The following is a 13,430-nucleotide window of genomic DNA, read 5'->3' as shown; positions in this document are numbered from 1 at the left end:
GCCTGCCACCTCAATCCCATCTTGGGCTAGAACTGCTTTGCTCCTGGGCCCAGCCTTTTTGTCTAGTCTGTTCATTGGCTCACCCCTCTGTGCCTGGCCCAGTTCACACTTAGCTCTCCACAAGCTGAGCTGCTAAGAAAGACTTTATTAATAAGGTCAGGGGAAGGGAGAAGACAAGGAGCCTGGAGATGGACACACTGGTACCAGGGATTACAAACAGTAAGAAACACTTTATTATAACTTTACAACATATAAATAGCATGAGTCAAATCTGTGCTTTCTGGCAGCTGGGCACCAAGTCTCCTCCCCTGCAGGCTCCTGCCTTCCTTCACATTGCACTGTTCATCGAGTGGCTCTGGCCGAGGCCCGGTGGAAGAGGCTGGAGAAAAGGGGCTGGCAGCCCAGTCCCATTCTCCGTCTCCTTGAGCATGGGCCTGCTCCTGTCATCTGCTGGGGTTGCGGCTGGTGTGGAAGGACCGCTCCTCAGGGGTTAGGCCAGCAAAGAAGGGATGCAACAGGGCCTCCGCCAGTGTGATGCGCTGGGCAGGATCAAATTCTAACATCCTCCTCATCAGGTCAAACAGCTGCACATGCTCCAGGGAATCTTGGAGCATATAACTCTGCTCAAGGACACAAGGTGCCTCAGTGTCACGGCAGGGTCCACAGCAGTCCCCTTGCCTCTGGGATGCCTCCTTGGAGGACTCTACTTCCGCCCTCTGGGACAGACAACAGCAGCTCCTTGCCTTTCATGCCCAAGTTCTAAGGTTTTTGCTCAGAACTTAGGCTACTGGGTGTCTTGCTGGGTTGGTGCCTCTACCCCACATGCAAAGTCCTGACAGGTGGGTAGAAATCACCTCTGCAAAATTCACTTGTCCAGGCACCAGATGCAGTTGACAGACTTCCTGGCCATGTTTACATCTTCCCTCCCCCTTGCCTCAGTCCTGCCTAGTTCTTCCCAAAATTGAGATGAGAGGGAGGGTCAGGAAGCAGCAGGGTCTCTGACATCTGGCTCTTCTGGTGTTCCCCAATTATATTCATAGCCACCCTGTGGGGAAGGGGGAGGGCTAAGGGCCCCTCTGGGGCAGCTTGCAGGAAGCCTCACTGCCAACACCCAGCAGTCTTGGGTGCTGTCTCCCACAGAGCCGGAACGAGGAGGCAGCCTTTAGCTGCCCGTTCTGTCTCTGCTGTTTGTCTGGTGCCTGGGGTCTCCTTGGCATGAGTTGAGCTGGGGGAAGCCAGAAACTGACCTTCAAAGGTTTGCAGTTCTCCTTCACATACCGGCCATCAGAGCTGTTCTCATCCCAAACCAGGCCCCCTTTGTAGAAATATTTCTGCTTTCTAAAAATTAAGGGAGAGGGAATTTAAGAGTGGTGGGAGATGGGGAATGGCAGCTCCTGGCTGAACCCAAGGTAGAAGCAGTCTGGGTCAGCAGGGCAGGACCCAACAGTCCTGACCCAGCAGGGCAGGAAAGTCTGGGCTGCAGTTGTGCCAATTCAGTTGGAGGGACACATGAGGAACACTGTTAGGAGCCTGGAGGGCCATGTAATGTCCAAAAAAGACTGTACATATCTCAAGTGCCCTGCTAACTCACAGCCAGGAAAAGGCCCTCCACTGCCCTGAGAGAACCACCAGGGCTCCTTACCTGGTACGGTGGATCATGTGTGATGGGATGGGCCCTAGGATTTTCTCCATCATCACCAAATGCTCTCGGTTTTCATGGGTCTAGAGAAGGCCAGGGACAGAGCAAGTAGGGGTCAGTCCCAGCCTCAGCCCCTTCAGGGAGTACAAAGAGTGAGCAGAGATGGGCAAGTAGCCTCCCTGCCCAGGAAATGCACATCTACCAATGGAACCTCCCAACCTCTGATGTGGAGGCAGCTCTGCAGGTGAACTTGTCCACTGGAGTAAGTCTCAGCATGCTGCACTAGGCCTTGACTACACAACACTCTGGTTTTTCACTCTCCTCAGTTTGGGTGCCCAATCCCGATCCATTCTCAAGCCTGCACTCATGCTGTGCCCCCTTGCCTACAACTCGCTTCTCCCACCCACCCATGTCTTCTGTCCTAGCAGAAAGCTCTTTCCTGAGTGTTCCAACTGTGTGCCAATCTCTGCCTTTTCCTGAGCATCCACAATTCTGAACAGTCTGGATCTCACATGACTGGTGGGGGGGTGGAAGACACCTGTCCCCCTCAGCCACTCAGGGCTTCCCACCCCAGGGCCCTGCAGCACTCAGCTCAAATAGTGTACCTGGAAGAGTGTGAAGCCCCGGTAGTACTCGAAGAGAATGCAGCCGATGCTCCAAACATCACAGGGCTGTGCCCAGCCCAGCTCTGCAAGCCAAAATGAGTAAGAAGCTGTGAGACTTAGCCTAGAGGTCATGGGTTACTGCCACTCTGGCTGAAGGGACTCTTGTCCAAATGTACAAGGCCCACTCTAAGGCTATTCCTACAAGGCCAAGTCAACCTGTCTTGTGACACTGCCAACCCTGGTGGCAGACTAACAGGCATGCCACCACCTCTATGCCCACCCAGGGTTAACTGCCAGGTGTAACAAGGCTGACTCACCAAGAATCACCTCAGGCGGGCGATAGTGACGGGTGGCCACAATGGTTGTGTGATGCTCATGGTCAAAGGTGGCACTGCCAAAGTCAGCCACTCGAATGCTGGTGTTCTTCACTGACTTTTCCTCACAGCTCTGAAAGACAAGGTAGGCCAGCCAGGTCAGTCTACCAGGTGGTAAACCAGCCCCAGAGTGCCACACCCATGCCCCAACAATGCTTTTACCTTGTGCTCATTGTAGAGGGTTTCAAACTCAGAATTCACAAACAGGATGTTCTCTGGCTTCAAGTCTGTGTGGGTCAGCTGGTTCTCATGTAGAACTAGAGAAGCAGGGGAAGAGGGAGAAGCAAACCCTGAGGCCCTTGTCTTCCCCTCTGGCTCTCCCACCAGCTCTAGCCTAGACTCCTCCAAAGCCAGCAACTGCCAGAGCTGTGCATACCCATCCTCAGCAGAGAGCTGGACCTGATCTTATCTCCCCACTGGCATCCCTCTCAAGAGCTCTACCTGAGACTCTGAGGGTTTGCCTTTAGAAGGAGGACAGGGAAGGGCAGGTTTTCCATCCCCCAAACCTCCTTCCTCCTCTCCTTTGCAAAGACCAGGCCTCCTTTCCAGTCTTTCACCAAAGGCACAGCAAACAGCCTCAGGTGGCTTCCCCTCCCCAACACTCCCTGTGTAATTTGCAGGGTCTGTTGTGAAATGAAAACACAGGCCCCTTGCTCAAAACTGAAGTGTAACTGACCACAGGATCACTCACACATGAAGCCAGCCCTAAGCAGGGAAGCCTTTTGCCTTCAGCCCACCAACAGTGGCTTCACACTCAATCACATCTGGCATATAAGACCCTCACAACTCTGTGACCCACCATTTCCCAATATAAGCCCTCTCTCCACTGGAGTGAGTCTCAAGCATGCTGCACTAGGCCTCTGCTGAGCTGTTCCCCTTGTGCTTGATTGTCCCTCTTCCTGCTACCCATCCAGACCCCACACATCCTCGATCTATATCTTATTGCTTTATGTAAGAGTCCTTTATGTTCTACTATAACTGTCACAAATCTGATGGTGCTGAACACTTGCACCACCAAATATGTTCTTCAAAGCTGGCAGGCAGATGGTTAGACAGAGGTAGAGGAGTCTATCAGGTCTAGTTTCTACCTTTTCTCCTATGCATGAACATGGGTGGCAGGATTGGCTCCTGGGCCAAATCTAAAGCAGCCCTTCCCTGTTTTCTTCCTGAGCACCTGGGGGCAGAGCCTAGCCCAAGAGGTCCCTGGAGGAGGGGGAGAGACTAGCCTTTCCACCCTAACACTAAGGTTCCTACCTAAAGATAGAAGACCTTTCACTAGGGCCCCTGGGGGTCTCTTAGGCCCAACACAATGATTAGCAATGCTCTGGAGTGAATGGGGGCAGTCAAGAATAACCAGGTGACTTTGCTGCAGGAGTGTAGCCATCCCATGCTCCATCTGAGGGTGGACACTTACATCTAAGGGCGTGGCAGAGCTGGTAGGCCATGTGTCGGACATGTGGTAAGGGGTAAGGCTGGAAATTATTCTCCTTCAGGAACTCAAAGGTGTTCTTGCCCAGGAGCTCAAAGGCGATGCACATGTGACCGTGGAAGTTGAACCAGTCAGACATCAAGACGCACAGGCTGGGGGAGAAGGATGGGTGGGGCTCAGGCTCTGTGCTGGGGGCTGCCTCACTGCTCCTCAGATGAAGACAGCCCCCACCCACTTGTAGGCCACTGGGTTGTACACCACAATGCAGATACATGTGAAGAGAGCAGAGCCAGAGCACATCTCCCCACTGGCCATCCATCACCCAGATGAACTCTGGGCAAGACTGAACTTCCTGCTGCACAGAGGGCCAGGGCTCTGGTCTGAGCTCATTCACTTACAGGATGAGAGAAGCCCTGCCTCAGAGTTGCTGAGGGTGAGGTGTAGTAGTGGCAGCCTACCATATACCAAAGGACACCCCCTTGCTACTGAGCTTCCTGAGGGCCTGTGTGGACTTGGCCCTCTGTCCAAGCTTGGCTAGGCACCATGCTAGGGGGGGGAGGACATATGTGCTCAGTGAGTGTCTATCTGCTAAAGGAAGGCTCTCCTCTGGAGATCTCCTACTATGTGAGGTCCCCAGTTTTGCAACCAGCAAAGTCTCCAATTCACAAATGCAAGGCTGGGGCTTGCCTCAGAACACAAAGCTGGCTGGTGTGAAGCCTGGACTAAAGTCCAACAGCTGTTTAGGTAAGACTCACTCTGGAGTGTGCTGACAAGGCACAGTGCCAAAGAGGTGACAAGACACAGTGAAACCCCAAGCAGTTGGGGCTGGAGCAAACTCTGTCCCCTGAAGGCTTCCCTCCCAAATACTGCAGACACTCACAACTTGTTCTCTTTGTCCTTCTCCTTGATTTTCTTGAGAACATTGATTTCTAGCCGGGCAGCCTCCCGGTACTTGCCCACGTTGCGGATGATCTTCAAGGCAACCTGAGACTTCCCTCTGGCACACAGGAAGGAAGCATAAGTTCTCATCAGTGGCTGCCCAGCCCCTCTTTCACCCTCCACCCTAACCTAGCAACTCCCAACAAACAGGCTCCATGAATAGCTTGCCTGAAGAGAATAGACACTTGAGGCCCAGCCTGCACGATGCATTACCAGATCTGTCACCTAATAGCAACTTTGCCTAACATCTGAGTTAGATCTATCAGGCTCCATGCTGATCTCAGGCTTTTAGGTTCTCAGAGCCCAGACAGTGAAATAAGCTGCAGGCCAGGCTGTCCCACTCAGAGCCCTCCCTACTATACCTCTTGACCTAAGCACATCTACAAGCCAAAGAGCCTCTGGGGGCAAGGGTTCCAGGAGGCCAGGGTACATACCTTCCCAGGCCCTCCTCCCTGCCTGCCTATTAGCCACAGCATTTACCAATAACTGAAGAGTACCAGGAACTCTTATTAGGTGTCCAAGAAGGATCTAAACAATCCTTGCTCTGCCCACCTCAGTATGCCATTTGCAGATGCGAAGAGAGAAGAAAACCTCTTGAGGACCTGTCAAGGACAGCTAATGTTCAGATGCCCAGTGGTGACTTGACAATGAATTGGCCCTGACCCACAAGGGTATCTTCTGAGGCCTCCATCAATGTTCTTGACTTCCTGGTGCCTAGGTATAGATAGGTCCACAGGCCCAAAGGCAAAGGCACCTTTTAGAGAATACCCTACTTTGTTCTCCTCAGACCTTCAGGACCTCAGAACAAAGGCAACTACCCCAGCCTCCCAGCACAAGATCCTGCCATGGCACTTCAATCCTGAACAAAGGGAGTATAAGGCTTTTAGAGAAGCCCCCACCAGGCCTACTGGCTCTGAGGATGAGGCTTTCCTCTCATTGAGCGTCCACAAAATCACTTTGCCAGGCTTGCCTCCCTTTAAGGTCCCCTGAAGGATCTCTGGGTCCTATGTCTTCTCCTTAACGACTTCAGAGGCTCATTTTCCCTCAGAGTGGCACAGCCCAGAGAGCTCAGCTGCCCTTATGTGTCACAATTCTTGAATCTGTCCTATCCTTACACTCACTGATCCCCACCCTAACCTCTTGGGTCACACTGGATTCATGCATGTTTAAATGGGAACTGGGAGAAAAAGGAAGTTTCCTCTCAGTCATATCACTGCTTTACCTCATGCCCATAGAAATGGCTGCTTCCTGGGTCTAACTATCCTTTGTAAGCAGTCCTCTTTTATTTTCAGTGCTAGAGATTTATTTTTTTTTCAGTGCTGGACCTCGCACAAGCTAGTCAAGTGCTCAAACACTAAGCTACACCCCAGCACTGAGCAGCCCTTTTTTTCGGGGCAGGGTGGGGTGGTGTACCAGGGATTGAACTCAGGGGCACTTGACCACTGAGCAACATCCCCAGCCTAATTTTGTATTTTATGTAGAGACAGGGTCTCACTGAATTGCTTAGTGCCTCATTGTTGCTGAGGCTTTCTCTGAATTCACGATCCTCCCGCCTCAGCCTCCCAAGCTGCTGGGATTACAGGCATGCACCATTGTACGCAGCTGAGCAACCCTTTTAATGTGGAAGCACAGGGTTCCCAGATCTGCCTTAATAGCTGAGATATGCAACCCTGTGCAGCATTCTTTAAAAGAGTGACTGACATGGCTCATAGTTCAAATGAGGCACCAGCAGTTCATGGCTAAGGTTACTGTTCAGAGACCTAGTAAGGCAGGGAGGCAACGGGTTTCCAGGGGGTAGCCTCCCCAACCCAGAGCTACACAGGAAACTACTCCTCTAGTCTTGAGGAATGGTAGAGGACAAAGGTGTTACACTCTTAGGCCTGGGAGGGAGCAGAGTCCTCCCAGCAGCACAATATATATAAGTATACCCATCCCACTCTCCTTGACACTCAGCAGGACTCTATGAGACTCTAGCCACACTGGGAAAGGCAGTGACCTGCTTGGTAAAAGTCCAGAGTCTTATTTCTCTCAACCAGGATTTGCACAGCCTTTCAAACAGACTAGGGTAGGCGGCTGTCAATTCTGGGCTGGACTTAGCAATATTCCCAAACCCCTGCCAGGTCAAGAACCTGAATGAGTTCACAGGAAGCAGCTCCAGGCCTCAGAGGAGCCAGAACCTCAGCTCTGCTCTGATATCTACCATCATAGCCCTGAAGAACTGGGGCAAAGCCATTTATCGAGCAGTTCTTGGGCAGGGACATCACATGCCTGCTGAACCTCAAGATTTCTCCCTTATTTCAGGAGGTCAGCAAAACTCCAACATGTACAGATCAGAATCCCACCAAAGAGTATTCTCAAAACTCTGAGAGCCATCACTCCTGAGAGCCTCAAGCTAACTCTTCCTAGGATGACATCTGGAGCCAGCTGTGCTGCCCCAGCTCACTCACCTGGCATGGTCCAAGCACTCCACCACCTTGCCAAAGGTGCCTTCACCTAGGTTCCCCACGATCTCATCTACAAGAGAAAAGAAGTGGGGCATGAGAGTCCGAAGGGCAGGAGGTCGGCGGCTCCTGCAAGTTCACAGCATTCAAATTCTCAAAAACAAAAGAGGTTTCTTTCTCACTGCTACTCTCTTAAAAACGGAAGTTGTCTAGTGTCTGTGTCATTCAGGCAATTACTGTGGCCCCACTAAGGCGCCACGCGCACTAGAGGCCCCTCCAGGCAGGAGAGGTCTCGTCTAACAAGGGGGGTAGAAAGTAGAGAGGTAAAGTTTTACGAAAGGTGGCTGTACATCGCTCTTGGAGCCAATCGCCGATCCGGCACACCAGGTGGCCCTCCTTGTCATCTTCCACACTCCGGCTGCTGCGCTTACTGCTCTGTTGGCTTCTCTGCATGCACCGCCCCCCGAAACGCCATCCGACCAATCGCATGGTAGGCGGTTCCGATTGACAGATTGAAGTGTCAGTCAAAGGCAGAGGTGGAGACGGTGAGGAGCCGGTGGGTTGGTTGGTTGGATTTTCCAGATCCCAGCATTTCATAAGGCACACAGCATATATAACGATAGGGATATTGCAAGGGACACGTCAAGACACAAACTGACTTCAAAAACAGAAAAGTAAAAACAGCTACAGGTATGTAAAGAAACTCGGACATTATCTATAAGAGGAGCGCCACAAACGCTCAGAAAGATGTCCAGCCTCTGCCGCCAAGGGGCCGGGCCCTAAGGACAGCCTCAGCCCTGACTCCCTCTTCTTCAGAGTCTTCCCCCTCCCTGGCCCTCCCATGGTGCCTTTAGCCAGAGCTAAAGACACAGTGAGAAACAGCACAAGAAGGCAGCTGGCCCAGCCTGGGTCTGACCAACTGGACTGGTGGGAGGGCTACCCTGGCTTCAGCTGCAGAATGTCCAGCCTGTCCTTGCCTGCCTCCTTCACCCACACAGCCTTCTTTGCACATGCCTGACAGCTGCCACACAGAGCCAAGCTGCTACCTGCCCCCAGACGGCACCCTTGGCCAGAAGTAACCACACTACCAGAGACAGCCTTCCATTAGCAGTCCTCCTGCCACCAGTCTCAAGCAGGAAAGGAACCTGGGATCTTCTGGGATGGCTGACCTCCAGTCCTCCTACAACGATTGGCCTACACAGGCCCCAAGTCAGCTCCTGCCCTGGCCTTGGCACCTGTGCTGCTCACAGGCCAGGCCCATCCCAAGCCTTACAACCACAGAGGGCACCAAAAGAGAAGAAGCAGAGCCACAGACTTGCACTGCCATTCTGTGGCAGCATGTGGCACTGTACAGAGGCCACATGGCCACGACGGATTTGCACGCAGAGTCAACCATCAACCCATGGCCGCTCAAAGAAGTCACAGAGAGAGCTGGGCAGAGAAGATGCCTGGCCCCTCCACTGATCCTCAGGAGCCTTATGGACGGCAGAAGGGAGGCAGGGAAGAGGGATGTGGAGAAGAGAAAACAGCACATAACCTCAGAACAAACACTGGCTTTCTTCCCAGGGGACTGAGTGGAGTATGGGCTCCTGGTCTCAGCCGAGATCTGTACCACCCTCCACATCAGAACACTGGCCAGCCCTGTTCTTAGTATTTGGCCTGCAACAGGGTAAGGCCTTGAGCTGCCTGGGCTGTGGACCTCTTTGCCATTTCTTCCAAAGTCCCATCATACAGACAGCTGTCCCTCCTGTGACTGTTCCTCCTGCAAAGAAGTGAGGCTGAAGAGGGCCTGGCTGAAGTCAAAAGGGAAGCTCCCAATCTGAGCTGTCTGACCATATATGGTGACGCACACCTGTAGTCACAGCTGAGGCGGGAGGATGGCTTGAGCTCAGGAGTTCAAAGACCAGCCTAGGCAACACAGTAATTACCATACCAAAAAAAAAAAAAAAAGGTGGATGGGTGGGATGGAGATGTAGTTCAGTGGTAGAGCACTTGTACAGCGTGTGTGAGGCCCTGGGTTCAAGTCCCAGTAGCACCATAAGAAAGAAAAAAGTCAGAGCTGATTGACATCCTCTCCATGGGGGCACTGTGGCCTCAGGGCCTCTGGGGAGGAGTGTGGAAATGAGACTGCAGAGGTGGGTGCAGTCCACATGTCAGAGCACTCAGCTACATCGAGGGTGATCTCTGGTAGGAAGGACCAGGTCATGTAGCCCAAGGTCACATATTGACAACCTACTGGGGTCCCTGAGAAGTGTCCCTGGCCACTTGCACCATGTGGCCTAGGTCTGGAGTAGTGTGTAGACACAGACAGGCTGGGACCAGCCAGAGCTGGAGCCAAAGCCCTATAGCTGCCCCTGGCAATGGGCCAGAAGACAGAGGGCCAAGGTCCCTACTCAGCCCTGCACCTGGACCAGACAACACATACACACACACATGCACGCACAGCAGCGCGCAGGGCTGGCAGTACTCACCCAGACCAGCCAGCCTGAGAGAGGCTAAAAAGAGATGAGGCCTTTGGCCCCAGCCAGCACACTCTGGCCACCACTCACCGAGGAGGCGCTGCTACAAGACCTGGTGCGGCGTTTGTGGCAGTGATGGGCATGCTTTCGGGTCCGGTATGGCCCCCTGTCCCGTGACCGCCGACGATGGCGAGAACGTGAAGATCCATAGCAGTCCTCCCCAAAGGATGGGCTCCGCTCTTCACACCGGTATGTATCGCTGTCTCGGCGCTCCCGGTATCTCCTCTGGTAGGGCAGGCGGTCGTGGCTGACAAGAGGGGGATGGGGATACCAGTCAAGTGTGGCGCTTGCTCCCACTAGCCAGGTCCCTGTTAGCAGGTAAGAGGCCTGTGGGTCCCTAAAAAGAGCTGTCAGGGAAAGCTTGTTGGAGAGGCATACAGACTGAGGGGAAGTGAGCAGGGGAGGGGAAGGTGTGAAAATACCAAGCTCACCCCCCAGAACCATGGCTAATGACAGCATCCCTCCAGTGCCACAGAAGGCAGAGGACAGGGGAAGGTGAACATGTGGAGGGCAAAACACTCTGAAGTTACCTATAGCTTGCTATGACTATAATTTTGGTCTGGGGCCTGAGACAGGATCAGGGACCAATCTTTCCTAGACTGAGACTATGTTCCTAATTCCTAATGAGGAAGGCTCAGGAGGTTGGCAGGGGAGACACTGGCTTAGAAAATGAAGAATGTACAGGGAGAAGAGAAAGAGACACTCCAGGACAAAGAAAGGGTGGCAAGGAAGGCTGCTACTTAAGGCCAGAAAATGCCGGTTGAGATTAGACAAGGAGCCCAGAGGGGTTAGGGCAGGGATGGGGGGAAGGAGAGCTGGGCAGAAGTAGAGTCATCTCGGAGAGACTGGGGCTGCCAAAGCCTCCAGACAATCTTCCTTGCCCAGCTAAAAGGAGTCCCTCTTTCCTACCCAGCTCCCACTCACCTTCTGGATCGAGATCTTCGGGGTGGAGGTTCCCTTCGGGCTGGGTAACGTAGTCTCCCTTCATGTTCCCGACTGTAAGACCGCCTCCTCTTCCAGCGGTAGCTCAGGTATGGGTCTGGCTCAGGGGAGCGGTATCGCTTACAGTGATGCATCTAGGCAGTGAGAAAGAGCCCTGCTCAACACACAGCCTGCTGCCTCCAGCCACAGGGTGGCGTGGGGCACACCAGATGCTCCTGAAGAAGAGGCCCATTGTTATGTTTGGGGGCAGCCCCTCCCAGGGGTTTATGAAGTGAAGAAGAACTCTGAGGTCACACTGGCCAAACAGCAGACAATGGGTAACTCCCTTCTCTGACAGTGAACAAATAAACAGCTGCCTCCCTGGCATGGCCTGAGGCCCAAGCACTCAGGGAAATGGGTGGGCCAAGGTGGGAATACAGGGTAAAGATGGTGAGCACTACCACAGGGATGCCAAGGTAGGGGGAAAAAAGGGAGACTCCTGTACTCAATTCCCTTCTGCCTGTGAGGTTCCATGACTTGAATGCTTTGGAAAGCCTGAGGCCAAAGGGCAGCTGGCATAGAGCCAACACACAGAGCAAAGAGCCAAAGCCTGGTTTGAGAGGCTCAAAGTTACCTGGCTGAGGCCCTAAACTGGACTCATTCAAGGCAGTAAAACAAGTCAGCACCAGGAGCCACAGCAGAAATGAGAAAACAAGCCCTTGGAAAAAGAGGCACACAGTGGCTCACCGGCACTCCCTAGCTTATACGAGGGTCTAGCCAAGTGGATGTGGATGTGGACGTGGACCTGTTCAACCCTTTTTGGCCCACACTAGGTCTCAGCAGCAGCAGGATGTCAGGATCCCAGAGTGCCTAAGTTGCTTGCCTGGGGTCCATTTACCACCCCCAGACCACCTGCAGTGCCATGCCAAGGTGCCTTATGTTTCCCTAACAATACAGGTACCATCCCCTCTTCTATCTTGCCTGCTCCAGCAACCTCTTCTATGCCCATCTCAGGAGTAGCTAAAGGACTAGCTGGCTGGCAAGCCTGTCTACACAGATAGGCTGGGCCCCACCTCAATATTCCTGTCCAGTGGCAACTTATATCCACCAAAGGAAACTGTCAAGCTGGATCAGCCATCAGCTGAGAAAGGTGGATATGTGAGGCCAGCTCCCTGTTCCACCTGCATCCCAGCTTCTGACGTTACTTCCACAGGACGGCTAGGCAAGAAATTTGGACAGCCTCTTTCCAAGCATCTACTTGGCCATAGCCAGTCTCCCATCCTGGGCAGTCCTGGGCTTGCCCAACCAAGCACATTTTGGACAAATCCACCAAGGCTACCACATCTCTCCAGTGCAGTCTATCAGGATGAAACAGTTCCCCGAGGATAAGCAGGATGATGTGGCATACCTGCCACTGCCCCTGGAAGCTTTTCCATGGTCCTAAGAAAGGCAATGCCCTCAGTCTCCCCAGTAGCAACACCCCCTTCAACACACCTGAAAGCCTGGTCTCTAGCAATCCTTGGAGATAAACACTATGTAAACTCAGTGACAGAACTTATATTTGTTGTTCTGATGATGATCTGACTAATGTCTCACTGTTTTTCTGCAATTACCCTGGGTCAGGTGCCCAAGCTATGGACTGAAAGCCTTATTTCACTCCACTAATTAACCCAGAAGACGCTCCACTGGTCAGGGCACACTCCTTCCCACAAGGCAAGTGTAATCCTGTCCAACCTCACTGAGCAGACAAAGCACCAAATCTGGATGTGGATATGGTCTAATCCACATCCCTTCATTCCAGGACCTAAAAGTTTCTTATGTCCACACATGTTTACATGAATGGAAAGTCGTAGAGGGGGAGTCAGATGTCAGTCTGAATTGTGACAATGCCACTGCCAGCTGTTTGCCTTTGGGTAAGTTGTTAAAACTACCTGATCTTTAGCTTCCTCTTACAACAAAGAAACAGTAATCTCTTAAATAAGTCTTTCTTATAAGTCAAATACCTTGGGCCCACAAGAGGTACTAAAGGCACTTTTCATTAACACTAAAAAGGTTCCATATAACCCTTCAGTGCTATTAAATGTCTTTTTTTTAATTTTTTTTTTTTTGTATTGTAGATGGACAGAATGCTTTTATTTGTTAATTTTTATGTGGTGCTGAGGATCGAACCCAATGCCTCACACATGCTAGGCAAGTGCTTTGCCACTGAGCTACAGCCCCAGCCCTATTAAATGTCTTAAGGACATTTTATAAGCCTCTTCTTCAAGGGATCTGAGAGAAGAGACCTCTGGCAGAAAACCCTGACTAAATCCCAGTGCTGCCACTTACTTACTGGCCTTGTGACCTTAGACAAGTCACTTTAGGCCTGGGAAAATAAAGATAACACACTTTTATGCCTGGAAAATAAGACAACACCTACCAGCCTGGCAAAGGAAGTGCAAGTATGAGAGCCATAAAGTACCACACATAAAGCAATAATAGAGAAGACAATCTCTCCTATAACATTGGAGGCAGGTGAAATACAGAAACACCAGGTGCTTCTCCTCATCCTCTCAGCCAGGGC

At 52.2% G+C, this 13,430-nt stretch overlaps 1 protein-coding gene across 4 annotated transcripts in view; it reads right to left on the bottom strand.

The window, feature by feature from the left end:
* Positions 1 to 125: 125 nt before the first annotated feature.
* Clk3 (CDC like kinase 3) overlaps positions 126 to 13,430 on the bottom strand; it is a 78,085-nt gene continuing 64,780 nt past the window's right edge. For all 4 annotated transcript variants that reach the window (XM_027923640.2, XM_071608463.1, XM_027923666.2 and 1 more), the window contains 12 exons: positions 10,871 to 11,022; positions 9,977 to 10,193; positions 7,778 to 7,874; positions 7,434 to 7,500; positions 4,928 to 5,044; positions 4,033 to 4,199; positions 2,781 to 2,875; positions 2,562 to 2,691; positions 2,245 to 2,327; positions 1,643 to 1,722; positions 1,248 to 1,338; positions 126 to 620 (listed from right to left, as the gene is read on the bottom strand). In XM_027923640.2, coding sequence (XP_027779441.2) covers positions 444 to 620; positions 1,248 to 1,338; positions 1,643 to 1,722; positions 2,245 to 2,327; positions 2,562 to 2,691; positions 2,781 to 2,875; positions 4,033 to 4,199; positions 4,928 to 5,044; positions 7,434 to 7,500; positions 7,778 to 7,874; positions 9,977 to 10,193; positions 10,871 to 11,022 — 1,473 coding nt within the window. In that variant the 3' untranslated portion in view covers positions 126 to 443. The remainder of the gene's footprint in view (positions 621 to 1,247; positions 1,339 to 1,642; positions 1,723 to 2,244; positions 2,328 to 2,561; positions 2,692 to 2,780; positions 2,876 to 4,032; positions 4,200 to 4,927; positions 5,045 to 7,433; positions 7,501 to 7,777; positions 7,875 to 9,976; positions 10,194 to 10,870; positions 11,023 to 13,430) is intronic.

Source organism: Marmota flaviventris, chromosome 2 (assembly GCF_047511675.1).
Source record: "Marmota flaviventris isolate mMarFla1 chromosome 2, mMarFla1.hap1, whole genome shotgun sequence".
NCBI lineage: Eukaryota > Metazoa > Chordata > Mammalia > Rodentia > Sciuridae > Marmota > Marmota flaviventris.
This window is presented reverse-complemented; position numbering and strand designations above follow the sequence as displayed.